Here is a 19,047-nt window from a genome sequence, read left to right as displayed (position 1 = left end):
TCAAATTTGGGGGAGTCAAAGGTGAGGGTGGCCAGGTCTGAGGGAAATATATGGCAACACTCACAAGCCTGTCACAAGGACAAGCGGCCTATTTTTAGCTCAGTGTCCTCTCGGCAGTCAGACTAGGAAGGTGTGTTAGCGTGCAGTCGGCAATCTTATTCCTCCTCGTTGAAATCCATAACCGATCGTGGCCATTCCCTTTCAATACTGAAAGTAACCACGATGGCAGGGAAAGGGTCATCCGAGGAGGAGTGCTTGAAACATTTATTCAGTGAAACAGAAAGTGAAGAGGACACAGACAATGAATCTGGGGAGAGTGATTTTGAGGGTGACTGGGAGGGAGGAGGAGGAGGAGGAGGAAAGAGGGAGGGAGGGAGGGAGGGACAACGTGCTAAACCTCCCTCTGCCCTCCACGGTCAAGGCCACCTTCATTATTCATTACCACTACCACCATTAACACCATCAGCACAACAGAGACAGCTGCCTCTTATCGCCACCTCGAATAGACACACACACACAATCACAAATAATCACACACACATAAGCTGTGATTGTTCCTTTCCTCCTCTCTGCAACTCCATCTCAACATTCCAGAAGCATTACAACACTGCTAGAGGATGTGAGTAACCAGTTTATTTGTCTAGTTTTTATACTATGTATTATAAGGTATAAAATGTGTGTGTTTACTATATACAGTAATCCCTGTACTATCCAGACACCCACTTTCCAGACATTGTGGACCTGGGCCTTCGGAACCCAAAAAAAAAAAAAAAAAAAAAAAAAAAAAAATCCCCCTAAAATCCTAATCTTTTCCCGCCCGTAATTTGAAATTGCCGCGTGGTGCCCAACAGGCCAGCTGGGTTTACACACGGCCCCTTCACCCCTTCCTCCAGTCCTCCCTCACCACCAGCTGCCGCCTAACTGCCATCACGAGTAGATGCTTATCGCAATGGATGCTGTACATGCTCGTTTTTGGGAATAAACAGTGAATAAACTGCAACACCTCGCCACTAGACCACATGGGAATTTACAGTGTTGGGCAGTGTTAAGAAATTAGAATTTAGAGGTCAAAGGATTAACTGTGGAGTGCAAACTGGCAGCTGAATCTGGCATGGTGCAATTAAGAACAGAATGTGCACTGTTAAACAATTATAACTCACAGTGCAAAGAATTACTGTAAGTGCAGCACAACCCTGGATTACTGTATGTGCTTCAAGAGCATTTTCACCACTGCCAAAGCCTTAGAGAAGGCGGCCACAGACGTGCTGTAAGTACCCTGTAAACTGCTAACTATTTTCCATAACCACTTCTGATTCCTCATTCTCTGGTTCCTTTTCATTTATTTCATGCTTTATGTCCATTATTGGTGTGAATATGGTCTTAAATAGGTTTAAATAGGTGCTATGCATGTCCGGTAGGGAGTTATTTAGGTGGCTTTCAAAGTTAGGTTGGGTTAGGGTCCAGTCCAGCAGGCAGAGGCCCACTTTCCGGACGGGACTGCTTTCTGGACATGCCTTTGGCTCTATTACATCGGATAGTGGAGGGATTACTGTATTCTCATGGGGAAACTGTGGTGCAGTTCATTGTTTTTCTCTCAGGCATTTTACTCATAAAATATAGGTCACATAAAAAATCTGAAGAAAGCATGATAAAGCAGATTATTTTTTATGCGTACTTTCGTAAAGCAAAATAACCACTGTGTTTTGGAAAAGTTCCTAAACACAAACATGCAGGCACAAGCTTGTGTGCTATTACCGCACACAACCTGTCCTAACTTTTCAAAATTCATTTTCTCAGTAACAGTAAGGGTTATAACAATGTCTTATATCATGGGCTTCCTTAACCTTTGGGCTACAAAATTGGAAATAATTTACATATATGTTTGTTAGTGTCAATAATAACAGACGAAATTATAAACACACCAGTAATTTTTGGCGACTTTTTCTTTTCTTTTTTTGATTTACTCAAACACTATTAGGTGTATCAAATCGACACGGGGCTCATTAGAAAGCTCGTAAAATTCTGCATATAGACATGTACTTTCCACCTGCACGTCCCAGGAAAAATTTTGTACAGTGATGTTGGGAATTTATTAGAAGCTAGTTTTCACCTAAATAAGGTTTATTCTCGCTTCATTTCTGTACATTTATTCATCTATTTTTTTTTTTTTTTATTTTTTTTTATTTTTTTTTTTTTTATAGTATAACAATCAGCAAAGATGAAGGGCAACAATTTATAACAATACAATCATTTTCCAAGGGTAAATTTGGCCTTACAATTTTTTTTCCCATCCAAATGGGCGGAGGCAGCCTACGTGGGGTTTTTGGTTTTGTGCCTGGCTCCAAAACTTATTTGAATCTTATGGTGTGAGCAAGAGGGTTAATTCATTTCCCTAACTGCTGCTGTTTCAGAGATATTCAGGTTAGAAGTAAAGCTTCTCCCCTCCCCCCTTCTTTTTCAGACTGAGGTGAGGCGTAAGAAGATTTTAGCCCAGCATCCAGGAGTTAAGAAGATAAAAAACACATTACCAGGTGCATCAGATGATTCTCTGCACATCTATATGGAAAAGATATTGATTTAGAACTCTAATAAAATGTTCCTGGGGTCTCCCAGGGGAGCACACAAATTTCCAAAAGCACAGCCAACAATGAGTTAATAAATCAGTCTGGCAGTACAGTAATCACTCGATTATCCGGACCCTCAGTATCCAGACATGTTTCGTATCTGAACATTAGGCCTTGGCTCTATTATGTCTGTACCCGGATTTCTTTATCCATATCCGAACATGAAATCTCGGACATCACAGATAGGGCACCTACAAATTCAAAAAATCAGTTGTGTGGCCAGCCAGCCTCTCTGGCCGCGTGCTGGTAATAGACCCTAACCTACCAGTAATGCAAAAATGTTCGTCCACTTCCTCACTGAACGGTCAAAGTCCTCTGATCACTCGGACAATAACAGCCACACGTGAATAATATAGGCCCTGACCTACAAACTGAGCAGAAATGGCCGTCCGCCTCCCTACCAAATGATCAAAGTCACCCAGTCGGCCTCTTAAGCCAAGCCATGCATTGGTAAAAAAAAAAAAAAAACATAACCGAGCAGCTGAGCAGAAATGGCCATCTGTCTCCCTATCGAATGATCAAAGTCGCCTGGATGGACCCTTGGACCAAGTCACGTGCTGGTAAACGAGCGTAACCCATGGAGGTAGGAAAGAGGTGGAGCTGGCATGGCTTGCTAATCCTGGGAAGTGAGGTGATGCCACTGATCTGTCATACAGACACCTTCAATATGGCGGATGGCCTGACCTGACTATTCCCTGGGGCAAACACCTGCCAGATGTTGGTTACCTTCCACCTGGATTTCCAGTGTGTGAAATGGTCATGGTGGACTCATTTCTAGTTCAGCTAGGAGAGTGAGAGGTAGTGTACATAGCACTCTGCTACATCCATAAAATGCCCACCTACTGTGTTGCATTTGGGTGTAATGGAAGAGACATCCTTTTAGTACGAAGAAAAATATTAGTAAAATATTATTTAAGAAATAAATCTACCACACCAGTAAGTGTAATCAATAAACAATACCATCATTATGGGCAAGGAGTGTCCTGGAGGTAGTAACAATGGTGGTAGGCATGGGCTGTCACCTGTATGAAGAAAAATATTAGTAAAATATTATTTACGAAATAAATCTACCACATCAGTAAGTGTAATCAATAAACAATACCATCATTATGGGGAAGGAGTGTCCTGGAGGTAGTAACAAAGGTGGTAGGTGTGGGCTGTCACCTGGGTATCCGCCATATTAAAGGCGTCTGGATGACAGATCAGTGGCTTCACAGTCAGGCCATGAGGTTGTCTCCACCTCTTTCCTACCTCCATGGTATAACCCACCAGTCGAGCAGAAATGGCCATCTGCCCTCCTACCGAATGGTCAAAGTCGCCTGGCCGCAGTGAAGGCATGGCAATGCTGTGTTCAGTGGCTGCTACCAGAAGTCCCCACTGTCCAGCTCCAACGGTTGGAGAAGAGGAGCTTTCTGACATTTGTTAAGTGACTGCTAGTGATGGACGATACCAGTGACTAAATTTAAATATGGCACCAATTACTTTGTTGGCCAGTATTGGTGGTATCGATTATACCGATACCGGTAGCTAGGTATTTTCGCAATTAGTCATTCTCTTTCAGTCTGATGAACTAAAAATTTAACATAATTACTCAATGGGCTTAGTCCAGGTTAAAATAATTATATGGCCACTATTTGGGGGGAACGTGAGCACAAAACTGCCATTCAGTATGCTAATAGAGCTTAAAATCACCACTTCCCAATGAAATAGTATTTTTGAAAATACATTTTCTGTCAACTGGAAAGCCTACTTTACTGCTCATAGTAATCGATACCAAACCATCAGTATCGATACTTGCAGATAAACAGTATCAGAAGTACAGTATCATTATTTTGGTATTGATATGGACATCAAGAGTGGCTACCTTAGCCACCAGACCACACAGAATTACTGTACACCAACTACAGGCTAGCAGGTTATGACACCTGTCTGCTGTTCACTGAGTGGTAAGTACTGTATATACATTATTCTTTCTGCAACTTTCTGTACTTTACTGAAATTTTCTTTGCAACCTTTTTCTATTTTGTGGTAGGTGGTGGCGACCATCATCCACTCACTTGATGTAGTGCTGCCTACTTCTTCCTTAGCCATTATCATTCTTTTTCTGTGCCTACCCTCCTCTCTTCCTGTTTCTCCCATCTTTCCTGTCACTTCTTATTGCTTTTCTTTCCTTTACAGGTGGCTTTACAGTGAGTGACAAGCCAAATGGTCTCCTGTAAGCCAAGAAACCATTTACAACGCTGGGTGGTAACCACATAACCAAACCATATGTGCTCCCTACGTGTCAACAAGTGGGTTGGTGGAGGGTTAGTGCCCCTCCCCATAAAACAGGTAACTCGAAGTCAAGTGGCCACTCCTTACGGGATTGTGGCGTCTGGCAATATATAGATAGATTGATTTATCTATTTGTGGATTTTTGTTGTCTATGCACTGTCTAGCATTATACTGGATATTCCCATGCGTGTTTATGTCTAAATATTTGAAAAAATGAAGGACAATGCCACAATTAGGAGGGCTACTGTACATACAGGCAGGGTATTGCTCCATATCCGGACGTACCGATGGCTCTATTATGTCGGACAATCGAGGGATTCCTGTACTTGTGTTTTGTTTCCACCAGATTAAGTGTGATTTCCGACTGTTCGGGCACCTCTTCACACTGCAAAGCCCTGATAATCGAGCTATCACTGTATACTAAACCTAGGGCCGGTACAGCTGCAGGTCCTTATCGAACGTCTCATATAGCGAACTATCCAATATGCTGTCTACCTTTTCCCCCAATTAGTCCATTATAATACGGGATCACCATACTAAATGCTGGCTTTCATATGCATTACAGATACAGTATTTGTTAAGTACAGTAGAACCTCACTATACCGGACTAATTGGGGCCCAAGCCATTCCGAAAAAAGCAAAATTCCAAAAGATGCGACATCCAGACCTCCCCCTGCTAACCTGGACTTTTTCCGATACTGTGGTCCAGATAGCACCAACTTCTTTTTTTAATCAGCACTACTGCTTCATTACTCGTTATCCAACTCGTATCCAGCAATCTACACCCTGAAGATCCTGACCCACTACAATGCCCATCCAACCCCCATCTTCAAGGTCACGACAACCATCCAATGCTCATATGCAGGTAATGACAACCACCAGACTGCCTGACTGAGGTCAGGCGGTCTGGACCGTTTCTAGCTTTAACGGACCTTTCCCGATGAACAAGAATTTATTCCAGTAGGCTCCGAGTCCGATAGAAGCGAATTCCAGTATACTGATGTCTGCTATATCGAGGTTTTATTGTACTTTCAAATCCATCACTTTTTCTCATTATTAAACCATTGTTTGCAGTAAGAATTAGGCCTCATAACTCAAAGTTTGTCTACTTAGCGAAATGCGTGCAAGAATTGCTGATGAAAAAATAATGTGCAAAAACTGCAGACTGAACCCAGCAAAAACAAGCAAAATAAAACATAAGTAGGAAATTTCTTAACTGGCAGTTTGGCCTTTCATAATCAATATATACGACAGACATTGATAAGGATATGCAATAATTCTGGCATAAACCTGTCCCACTATTATCAGTTCAGCTGGTATACTGTGGTAACAGGTAGCTTAGAAAGACAAACCAACATCAAGTGCAGTATTATCTAAATTAATATCACTAACACGATAATCATAAGTTACAAGTAGAAAATTCTACACTTAAATTGTTTCTCCAAAGGCATTCAGGTCTATGGTATACTTAACCAACACTCCATAATCATCATGCACTGATGAGCAACTAGCTTAGCGAAATGTCTGCAAAATCACACACCAACTACTCTGCTTTGTATACGGATATCTATTCCAAGGTGATAAGAAGACCATCACACAACTCTATCCTGACAAGCTCTCTCTCTCCTCCTTAATACTCTTATTTTTTTCTTCACAACTGTCTTCCGCCTCCACCTCACTAGTACTGTACAATTTCCACGTAACACACTGCAAGCATCCCCAGTAACTAGTTCATATACTGGACAACAAATACAGTGCCCGGAGGACTTATTTCATATTCAACTGTGACAAGCAGATAGTATGACTGGGAGGTAAACAAAGGAATGAGCATGCAGTTCTTAAATTTCTCTAATATTTTGGTTATGCACAGCCCACATACATTCCCTAAGAAGACAGTGTACATGTGTGAGGGAGGTTTTTTTTTCCTGTTTTTTTCCTGTTTTTTCCCAACCCATTCTATCCACTTGTTTTATATTGCTCGCTAAGGATATGTGTTCTTTCACGTGATTCACGCAAATATTACACTGCAAATGATCACCAGACTTTTTCTCCCAACCATATCCAAGAAATGCACCATTGTAGACTAATTTGTAAATTAATTACCCACTGCATGGCGGTTACGCAACAATCAAGATAATCGTCAAGGCGAACGTGATGTACTCCTTACAACAGCCTGACAACATGCATGGTGGCAGATTCTCAATCAAAAGAAGTGGCTTGAGATTTTGAATCATGTAATTCCAACACAAGTGTGGTCTGGCTATGGCCCCTACATTTTGCACAGGGTAATATGGGATTGTTAAAATGCAGGTCCAAATGGTAATTTCAGCTTGGTCCTATCTTTTCAGAATACAGTACATAATTTCCTTTTCAAAAAATAAATGCAATGTTTCTCAGTGTATGATTTCCCAAATGGCAATTCTCACCAGAAAAAAGTAATTCCATATTGCAGATCACTCGCAATAAATAATGAAACAGCATAGGATCATCGGTCCCTACAAACTACAGAAACAATGGCAAGTTATCAAGGTAAACATGTAATTTTCATTGACAACAAAAAATTAAGTGTTGAAATGGGATGGCGACCATAATAACAATGCACGAGAAATAGTCTTCACCGGTAAGTATTTATGGTAATACTGGATATGCATCCACAAGAGACAGCAGATTACGGGTATGCGTACTGTTCGTTAAGGTGGTACTTACCGGCGGCGGAGGAAGATCACTCTCACTGCTGCCTCGTTGGTACCCACCACGATCTGTGAACACAAGTTATAGTTCTGTACTTAAGAGAAGTTTTACTTGCAGTACTAAATACATGATAATGAAAACATAATGAGGATTTTCAATAATATGTTACTGCTGGTGTGGCGCAAAGCTCATCTGTTCATGAACCTGGTGAACAGCATGTTGTTTCCCTTCTATTGTTCACCATCATCATTTTCAGCAAAAGAGGAGGGAGTTCAAGGGCAACTGTACAACACCCAGTTACATCAATGGTACCATGTGAAGGCATCTCACTCCACTCAATCCATGTGATGCTCTTGCTTGCTAACAGTGAATATGAGCTTTACTGATTTATGCAGTAATTTGTGAATGCATATTTTTAAAAGTAAATGTTGCCAGAATAAACTGATGGGTACTGAATTTGCTGACATGATTGTGGATGGAGGGAATTTAAAAACTCGTACAGAAAGAAAAGTGAGAAATGTACAAAGGATGTTGGAAGCACAGTTACAGGTCTGTGAGTGGAGGCTTCAAAAGCACTGCAGGAAGTTGTTAAGTGTCCACATTAAAGCATTTTGGTGAGAGACTTTGGTCTAAAGTGAGAATGAAAGTCACATAACACCAGTGGAAATGCCAAGTACTGTGTGTGAAGGCCATATAGGAGACTGTTGGAAATAATATTATAGGTGAGACATGTTTTAGGTAAGTCTCAAAATAGTGCACTTAGATGGATATTGAGGGAACGTATATAGATTCTACAGTGGTGGTGGTAGTAACACAAGCCATAATAGCAGAAGTATCAAAAGTAGTTTTAGCAGCAGTAGTATTAGTAGTAGTAGTACAGCATGCCCGTATTTTGCAGAGGATGTGTTTGCTAATATTCGTCACAAATCTATTTATCATAATTGACAACATGGGTTCAATGGAGATACATCTTTGGCTAAGAATCACCCACCACATTCTAAAAAGTTTCCAATTACCTGAACTGGTAGTCAACACTTCACTGCACTGTACTTGCTGCTTACCCCCCAAATAAATCAAAAACTAATCTCTGTCTCACCTAAATAGGTAATTGTTTCATTTAACTTGCTGCTTGAACTCCAACACAACATTATTGTTCCATCATTGACAATAACACACCCAACAGTAAGTGTCCGAGTTCAAAGCCAACCTTGGGACAATCAAATGACTAAGCTTCTGTGCTGGCAATTGTATAAAGGGGGTATCACACAGTACCTCATATGAGGATTGTCGAGGAAACAAGAGTAAATCAGCACAATAACATGATAAATGTCAACGGTATCCTTAGCAAGCTTGGAATCAGTTTGGTCGGATTCCCACCAATCGTGCAAGGTACAAAACAGTGTGACCAACTAAGCAACTCAACAGAGAATATTCCATGTTTTAGCACTGAACATTTAACCTATATTTTTAAATGTTAACAATTATGAAAGCTTTAAAGAGTAAATATTTTATGCACTGATGAAAACTGTGATATGGCAATACAATACTGTAATCATGTTTACATTTGGGGACTCAGCTACAAGAGCGAACACAACGCAGGAAAATACAATAGCCGCCGCATCCTCTTCTTCCTCAAGAGCCACCACTGCAAGGGCCATAGCAGCAATTGCTCTTGCTTCTAGAAACTCTGAGAAAGCAATGTCCCTGGACAATTCCGTCTGTTCGTACACAAAGCTGCTTCTCCTCAACCGAGTCGGCAATTGCATTCTCCAGTAACTTTGACTGGGTATAAGCAAGACAGGCACTGGCAACAGTGTGAAAAGCATTGTCATCACCGACAATACAAGGAATGTGTGTGACAAGGTCTGTACCTGGTTCCACAGAACCTTTTCTCAGCAAACCTCATTCGAGGTACTGTGTGATAACGTCTTTAGCAAAAGCAGTGATCATACATCAAACAGTGGTGCTTCATGCAGGATTCTAAAGACTGTATAAGCAAAATGCAACCACATATCAGGAGGAGGTCCTAACTTTCTAGTCAGTGTAATGGCAATTCTATTGTACAGGAAGTGGCAGCAGCAACAGCAACAGTCATAAAAGCAGTAGTTACACCACTAGCAGTAACAACCCTGGGTTCATCTGACTTGTGAACACAATAAGTTGTAGGCTAAGTTGCCCCCCTCCCCCCCCCCCCTCCTGCAATCCACAATCATCATTTCAGGGGATAAGGATGATGAGAGGTGTTTGCTTCCATGCAGCAGAGCCGCCCAGCTTTGTCAGTGCCACCGCACAAATGCACCCTTTTCTAGAACCAGGTGCAAGTAAATGTGAAGGTAGGCTGATGCACGGAAGGTCAGGATGGAGGATGGATAGGGTAAATGGGTGTTTATGAAAGTGAGGTATGGAAGCTGATGAAGCTGGGGAATGGAATAAGAAGTGAGTTGGTTGGGTAAATTATGTACAAAGGAGAGTATGACATTGGCCCATACTGCTGTCAGTTAAAGAAGCTCCCTAACACCTCTTCCTTAGCAATTTATTTTTGGTTACAGCTGGTGAATATCCTTTTCATGCTATCTATGCTAAGTACAGCATTATTAAAATGGTTTATGTACAGTAAAACTACATATCAACAAGTGGGGTGGCAGAGGATTAGTGCCCCTCCCCATAAAAAATATAACTCAAAAGACAAAAGGCCACCCCTTATGGTATTATGGCATCTCTCTGTAGCCAGATAATAGAAAGAACATCAAGAAGGACAGTAAAGTGTAATAAGCAAAATAAGTGACTTAAGAAAATGTGTTAGGGAGCTTCCTGAACCCATAAAAATACAGGTCATGGACTTGGTACCCCTTTCTTAACTTGATAGTAAGCAGCTTTACTATCTCACAGGTACTGTATATGCAAAAATGCATCAGATGTGGCACTAGAGGCAAGGCTGCAAAATAACGCCATTTTAGAGTGTGTGGTGCATAAAGGCAATTCCTGGTAGTTTTAACATTTGATAACCAAATTTTTGCTTTTCTGAATTACCACTTCATCAGCCAAATCTCTCATCTGACTTTGTTCCCATCTATTAAAAAAAAAAAAAAAAAAAAAAAAAAGGGGGGGGGGGTGGGGGGTGAAGTCCTGGAACGAAGAAATTATAAAAGCAAAAAACTTTCGGGCCAGATAATGACGGTAATAGAGTTCTGGAAGGTATGATTAGGGCAAGGGTGAATACTGATGAAATGTAATTTAGGTTTATACCAGGCAAAGGGACCACTGATGCAATATTCACTATCTAACAGTTCCAGGAAAGATACAAGGGAATGAAGAGGGAGTTGTAAATTGTTTTTGTTGCTTTGGAGAAGGTCTTTGACAGACCTTCTTGGATGTGGGGAAGCAGGCAATGAAAAAGCCTGGGATCTGCCTGGGGGCACAGTTGAGAACAGTGCTCATGTCCTAGAAAAAGCCATTCGTAGGCAACAGGTACTGATCATAAAACCAGAGAGGTGCTGACACTCCGAGTTATATGGGATCAGAAGACATCATAGGTGTACTTGACTTGGAACCAGTTGACAGTTGCCTTAAGACCAAGGCTGATGGGATAGTAATGAAGTTTCCATCTGCCAAGGCCAAAGGTGTTGTGGCTGGGATACTGAATGAACATTTTGGCTCTGATGGTACTTTCTGCATATCAGAGCAAAAGAAAATGCTGCCAAAAATGACCGTGACGTGCCTTTCCTCTGCCTTAGGTGACTCTGACATCATCCCTAACATTCTGAATAAAAATAAAATTAAGATGCTCGTTGATCGAGGTTGCACCCTCAACCTTCTCTTCACAAGATCAAGGAATGACACTAAAACTGCTGTCTTGAAGATGTCACCAGAGGAGAGATCCTCCATCACAGAATAGGGCAACTATATCTATATGGATCTTACAAGATGCCGCACTTTTGACAGATTCTAGGATATATAGTATCATCACTGTCAGGGTTTTGGTCATACATCTGTGAGGTTTCCTGGAAAAAATGATGAACCTAAATGCGTTTTCTATGCTGAGGCCCATACATCTAAGGATCGTAGAAACAGAAATTCTCCCAAATGCATCAATTGCTCTTCCTTAAGACATCAAGAAGCTAATACAAATTCACGGTCAGTTGCCCATTTTACATCTAGTTGAGACTGTCCAATTATGATTGCTCATAGGAAGAGATTGACTGAAAACACCAATTTCGACCATTTAAAAAGCTGACTACAGTGAATCCTCGTTTTTCGCGGCTTGGATGTTCCGCTAAAACGCGTGAAACGCGAAACGTCAAAGAGTGAAGTTAAGAATCAATGGGAAAAATAGAGAAGTGTTCTGTTGGGACATGTACCTACCCAATCAGAAAGTACTATAACACCAAACAGGCCCTACCCAAAATTAAATGAAGAGTGTTTACTAGTGCTAAAACAGCATAACACAATAAGCATGTACCAGAAAAGACATTAAAACTGTTATAAAGAGATGCAACACCAAAAATCCTTACCAGAAACAAAGTGAAGACTGGCTTGAGTGACAAGTGAAGGTGTGTTCAGGGTGGATGGGTTAGTTCCCGGTGTTACTAACCAAGGAAAAACTGCCACTTTTCACCAGATTATTTAATTTTTGACATCAAAGTCAGTTAACTAAACCCCGGTCATTTTATGTGCCCTCTTTGTCACTAAAAAGATGGGAGAAGTTATTACAACATTATTTTACTCACTGCTACAAGGAAGAAAGGCTATAATATAGTCAAACAGAATAAAAAACTGGCGGGCAAAGTACCATCTCTGTATTGGGACGGTTATTATACTTTCCTTCCTGAAATATCCTGAAATATCGATAAGCTTTATTTTACATCCAGCTCAGGTATTTGTCCATCAAAACAAAAATAAATAGTGTTACGAGAAACATGTAACGATTCTTTGTTAAGAAATAGTAGCATGAGATGGCTGAAGATCGTATGTTACGATCACAAACAATAACAAACTCACATGTGTCTACTGCCCTGCTGGACCTGCTATGTATTCACGACATGGCTGAAGATTGTACGTTACGATCATAAACAATAACAAACTCACGGGTGTCTACTGCCCCGCTGGACCTGCTGTATATAGTTCGTGGAAAACTGTTGTATGGAAAAATGGACAGTGCCTAGACTGAGCATTAGTACGCATCGTCTACAGAGTGTCGGCTGCTGGCTGGGAGCATCCAATTGTGGGGAAATTCGCGAACTGAGACAACTGACAAACTATTCTGTTGCGCGAAAAACAAGGCGTCAAAGTAAAATGCATCCAAATACGAGGACTTACTGTACGTCCCTCTTGAACCAGTTAAGGATGGGTCTTTTAAATATTCATTCCATCCATAATAAGATAGACCACATTAATGAAGCTCTAAATTAGCATGAGCTTGACATTTTGTGCTTGACTTAAACTTGGTTGTATGAGTCTGATATTAATATTATTCGCAGTGCTTTGCCTGAGACACATTCTGTTATAAGTATTCCCAGGCCTGCTGCTGAATATCCGGGAGGAGGTATAGCACAAATCTACTCAGCAGCACTTGTAAACATTTCTCTCACAGACTCAGACGTGACCCCATCTTCATTTGAATTTATGGAAGCTATAAAGTGATCGTATTGGGGGATACGAATGGAAGAGTAGGCACTGGTCCTGAGGATAACATAATGGGTTGTTATGGAATACCAGGAGAAAATGATAATGGAAGATGACTAAAGGATGTGTGCCAGGAGAGGAGGTTGTGCATTTGTAACTCATATTTCAAACACAAAGATGCACATAAATATACATGGAATAGAGGGAACAGGGATCGTGTTGAAAGAAGCCTGATTGATTACGTGCTCGCAGAACAGTCAATGATGGGAATGGTTCCTGATACGACGGCCGTGAGAGGACGATGTGGAGGTCTGTCAGATCATATGATTATATAAAAAAAATTTTATATATAAATAATTTGGTTTTAAGCCTGGTATCCCCGAAGGGTTAAGGTGTTGCCCCTGGGTAGAGGACTCTTGGACTGAAGCATGTAGCATTTTATGACCGAATGCCCTTCCTGATGTCTACCAACGACCCTTGGGTAGATTCAATCCTTCGACCCATCGGTCAGAGCGGAACGATCTAACCCACTGAGCCACAGCTGCTACATTGTGGTATGCAAGATCAGGCTGAGAGGAATGAGATGGATCAGGAGAGAAAGGAGCAGTCAGGGAGAAAGACTGGAAGTGGAGAAGCTGAGGATCATAGAAATGGCAGATAATTACAGGACCCGAGTACAGAGTATGTTAGAATCAGTGAATTGGAATGAAATGGATCTGGACAGCCTGTGGAATGCATATAGGGATTGCTTTTAGGAATGCTAAAGTAGTGTGTGGTGTGGCAGAAGTAACAACAATGAAGAAAGGTATGGCGTGGTGGGATGATGAGGTTAAGACAGCAGTGGAGGAAAAGAGGAAGAAGTGGCTAAAATGGTTACAAGAAAGGGGTTCAGTTGAAATCAGAACTGAATATACTACTGAGCAATATGCACGTATAGAGTCTAGTGACAAGGAGAAAGAAGGAGATAAATAATGATCAGGAAGAAAAATGAATGCAAACTACTCTGAAAATAGGAAGTTATTCTAGAAAGAGGTGCAGAAATGTTGAAGTGAAAGCGGAAAGAAATGTGATGGTGTGAAGGATGTAGGTGGTAGATTATTCACCTGTGGGGATGAAGTATTGACCAGATGGAAAGAATATTTTGAAAACCTGAAAAATGGGAATAGAGAGAGCAGAGCAACTGTAAACATGATTGGTTTGGGGGGCGTGCAGAGAAGGAATGCAGTGCCAGGAGACGTGACACTCGCATGGGTGAAGAGTGCTGTGAAACGGATGAAAAATGGGAAAGCAACTGGGGTTGATGAGTTGTATGCAGAGATGATTAAGTGTAGTGGAAAGAATGGAATGAAGTGCTTGTTGGAGATATGTAAGAAGGCATGGATGAGCAAAAGTGTGCCAGCAGTGGAAAAAGGCGGTGATTGTACCCCTGTACAAAAATAAAGGTGAGCGAAGTGAGTGCAAGAATTATCATGGCATAAGTTTACTGAGTGTGGTAGGGAAGGTATATGGAAGAAATATTACAGAGAAAGTAAGAGAGATATCGGAAGTCCTACTGAGTGATGATCAAGGTGGCTTTAGGAGCGGCAGAGGATGTGTGGATCAGATATTTCCAGTGAGACAGATAGTAGGGAAGGCTTTTCACCAGGACTATAAGGTGTTTATGGCATTCATGGATCTGGAAAAAGCATATGACAAAGTAAACTGAGAAGAATTGTGGAAAGTTTTGCGCATGTACGGTGTAGATGGTAAGCTGCTACATGCCATTATGAGATTTTATGATGGTAGTGAAGCATGTGTAGGGGTTAATGGGCAGCTAAGTGAATGGTTCACGAACGGTGTGGGCATGCGACAAAGGTGTGTGATGTCCCCATGTTTTGTTTTTGTAGGCTCCAACATGCTTGCATGCATCGGCCTTGGTCATCTTATGGCAGCTCTCCATGCTGCACGATCTATGGCAGCCACCCTGTTCAGTCCCTTACCCCTGAGGTCACATTTAATGACCTCGTCCCATGTCTTTCTCGGTCTACCCCTCGCAACCCCATCCCCAATATTAACACTTCTCATCATCTGCACCCTATTATCATCCCCCATCCTCTCCACATGCCCAAACAATCTACACCTACTTCTCCTCATCTCAACACCAATACACTCCAATCCCATCCTACCTCTCAACTCTTCCATCATAAACCCAGCCCTCCCCGGACCTGCATGCAGGGACACACTGCACATCCACCTAATCATTGTAATTTCTGTACGTCTGAGCCTGCGAATATCCTCTTCTTTTACTGCCCAGGTCTCATCGCCATACAGCATCACGCTTCTAACACATGCTGTGTACAAAGACCCCTTAGCTTGCATGGAGAGTCCTCTCATTGTCACAAGAGGCAACAGCTCTCTGAACTTCTTCCAACCACTTCTCACCCTAGCCATAGACCTAGCTCCAGCCCCACCTCTAACATATAACATGTCTCCCAAATAATAAAACTCTTCCACACACTCAAGAGACTCACCAGCAAGTTCAATCCATTCACGCCTGACAATCTCCACCTGCTCTCCCCGACATGCCGCACACATAAAATCAGCATTATCTCGCAGTCTACCTCCAGTACCACTACATCTCTTGTGCATCCATTTATCACAAACACTGCACAAGATGGAATTACTTCCCACGTCCTTGTGGCAAACTGCACATGGCCACTCTCCCTCATCTTTGACTGTATCGCCACCAACCCTAGATATCATCAATTTTGTTTTTATCTGCATTTACCCTTAAGCCCTTGTGCCCCATACCATCTCTCCACTTCCTAAATCTTTCCTCCCTTTCATTCTCTGCAATCAACACCAAATCATCAGCATACAACATCTCCCATGGAAGTCCGTTTAAGAAGTCATGTGAGAGGGCTCCAAGTACCATGATAAACAACATGGGACTCAAAACCGACCTCTGATGCACACCAACATTCACAGAAAACTCATCACTCAAATCTCCATTCACTCTTACCTGGGTGCGAGCATCCAAGTACACGGCCATAACCACCCTAACCAGCCACTCCTCCAACCCAAGCTTTCTCATTGTCCACTTCACCACCTCTCCAGGGACTCTCTCAAAGGCCTTTCCCATATCAACAAAAACAAAATACAGATCCCTTTTCTTCCTAACATATTTTTCCTGAAGCTGTCGAACAATGAATATGGCATCAGTGGTCCCCCTGCCTGGCATAAACCCAAACTGCAGCTCATCAATATTTCTCTAATCATACCTTCTAGAGCTCTCTCCATTACCTTCATTATCTGATCTAAAAGCTTTATACCTCTATAATTTCCTTTTTCCAGGTCCTCACCCTTCCTTTTGTACACATTTACAATTACACTCTTCAGCCAGTCACCTTGGACAATGCAACTCATATATAATCATTATTATCAGGTCAGTGACTAACCTCACCCTTATATCTCCTAAGGCCTTCAACATTTCGACAGTCACCCAAGACACACCTGCTGCCTTCCCCACCTGCATCCTGCCAATTGTCTCACTCGCAATAGCAGCGTCAAAGGCCAAGGGCCATACACTGGATCTGCTGGCTCCAAACCTTCCCTGTCCCAGTCATACTCCTCATTAAACAACTGATTATAATGCTTTCTCCATGCATCTTTAATATCCCCACTGTTCACCACTACCCTTCTTGCATCATTCTTCACACACTCCTCACCTATAATATCCCGATTACCCCTCTTCACCTGATCTGCCACCTTAAATATCATATTTTTTCTTTCCCCATGATTTAGGTTATCAAATAAAAGTCTGTGACTTAAAACTTCGCCCCGTATACCACTCTTCTAGCCCTACGTTTGGCAGCCAAGTATTCCTCCTTGTTACCACCCTTCTTCCATTCCCAGAAAAGACTTCTTTTCTCCTTAACTGCAGCTTCTACACCCTCATCCCACCACCAAGTTACTTTATGTCTTGGTAGGCCTCTTGTCCAACTGCATATTACATCAGTAACTCTCAAGAGGTTGTTTTTGAGGGCTCTGTACTGTTCATTAATGCCTCTGTCTATGGCTCCCTGTTCAGCCACCACTCTCCTAATCTCGCTATAGAAGGCATCCCTTACTGCTTGGTTTTCCAGCTTCCATATTTTCCTCCTAGGTACATAAGTCCTCTTTTTCATCACATGTTCTTTAAGCACCATATCACAAATCAATAGTTTGTGCTGCTGCACACATACCTCGCTTCCTATAACTGTAACATCCCTCACTAACCCCCTTCAGCCCTCCTGACCAGAAAATAATCTGACTGCTATTTCCCCCAGACTTGTACATAAATAACCTACTCTCTCTTTTCCTAAAAATGAGTGTTGCACACAGTCATGTTCACTGCCTCCCCAAACTTCAGTATCCTTTCCCCTTCCGCATTTCTTATACCGTACACACATCCCCCATGTACTCCATCATAACCTTGAGCTGCTGCTCCTACATGACTATATTTGGATGGGGTGATGAGAGAAGGAAAAACACCAAGTAATGGAGAGAGGGATGGTGTTGGTAATGAACGCTGATGGATGGAATATCTCAAATTTGTTTTATGCTGCTGATGCAGTACTGCTTGCAAGTAAAGTGATGGTTACTGAGAGACAGGGTGACTCCCAGTGCGATGTTACAGTGAATGGAGAGAGACTGGACTGGTGAGAGACTTCAAATACCTGGGTACAGTGATACAAAAGCATAGAAAATGTGCAAAAGAAGTGGAAAGTAGAGTGACGCAAGAAAGAAAAGTAGCTGGTGCAATGAAGGCCTTGATAAGAAGCACAGGCTTCAGTGCTGCAGCTGCACATGAAGAAGTGTTAGTACCAACTTGAACATATGGGTGTGAGACTACGGTGTGGCATGAAAATGAAAAGTCTTGAGTAAGAGCAGTGGAGATAGGACTGCTGAGGAATGTATGTGGAGTACAGAGGGTGGATAGGATACGAAATAATGTGATTCGTGAAAGATGCAGAGTGAGGAAGTCAGTGGACACCAGAATCGAAGAGAGTGTACTGAAATGGCATGGTCATGTGGTGAGAATGCATAAAAACAGAGTACTGTAGTGAAAAAGGTATATCTGAGCGAATCTGAAGAAGGGAGAAGGCGAGGTAGGCCAAGGAGAAGGTGGAAAGATATGGTGGATAAGTGTGTGAGGAAGAGATGTTTGGAAGTGTGAGGCTAGGGAACTGACAAGAGATCGAGCTGGCTAGATGACTGTTGTGTGGAGAAGTGTATGATCTGGGATTTGGCACCCCTTTATAACGTCGCAGTGTCCGGACTGACTCTATCGGATAAGTTTATGTCAAGCTACAAAACATGGTGAATGTTTTTGGTGTATCCGATAGAGCCAGGACTTGGGGGGCTTGAATGATGAGTCAATTTCGGAAGTGTGGCCCATTGGATTGGGCAAATTTGGGCTATCTGGACTTTGCTACTCCTCACCCTGCCCTAGGGTGGGAAAGGATGTCCGAATGATGATGATGATGATTAATAAATTTCCATCAGAATACCATTAGAATTGCAACTGTCTATCGCCTAGGTCCTCCAGGCACAGATTGAGATTTTATGGAGGAGTTTGGGCAGTTTCTTGAAGTCTTTTCTCTTGCATCTGGAGGACTTCTTGTTTGCGGTGATTTCAATTATTGGCTTGACAGTCCTCAGTCAAAACCATTTTCTTCAGAATTCCTTTAGCTGATCACCCAGAATAATTTTTTCAATCACGTGAGTGATCCTACTCATGTCTCCGAATATGTCCTTGACTTGATCTTGCCCCCTGTTGGTTGCAGGGGTATACTGGATGTCGACGTTGACTCAG

At 42.0% G+C, this 19,047-nt stretch overlaps 1 protein-coding gene across 4 annotated transcripts in view; it reads right to left on the bottom strand.

The window, feature by feature from the left end:
* Positions 1-19,047, bottom strand: part of LOC145412220 (uncharacterized) — a 232,477-nt gene that overhangs the window by 138,155 nt on the left and 75,275 nt on the right. For all 4 annotated transcript variants that reach the window (XR_013899542.1, XR_013899543.1, XM_080282150.1 and 1 more), the window contains exon 9: positions 7,605-7,657. Coding sequence is in view for 2 of the 4 variants with exons in the window: in XM_080282150.1 (XP_080138276.1) it covers positions 7,605-7,657 (53 nt within the window). In the remaining 2 variants the exon portion in view is untranslated. The remainder of the gene's footprint in view (positions 1-7,604; positions 7,658-19,047) is intronic.

Source organism: Coenobita brevimanus, chromosome 92, assembly GCF_032717465.1.
Source record: "Coenobita brevimanus isolate Jiangsu-jjx chromosome 92, ASM3271746v2, whole genome shotgun sequence".
NCBI lineage: Eukaryota > Metazoa > Arthropoda > Malacostraca > Decapoda > Coenobitidae > Coenobita > Coenobita brevimanus.
This window is presented reverse-complemented; position numbering and strand designations above follow the sequence as displayed.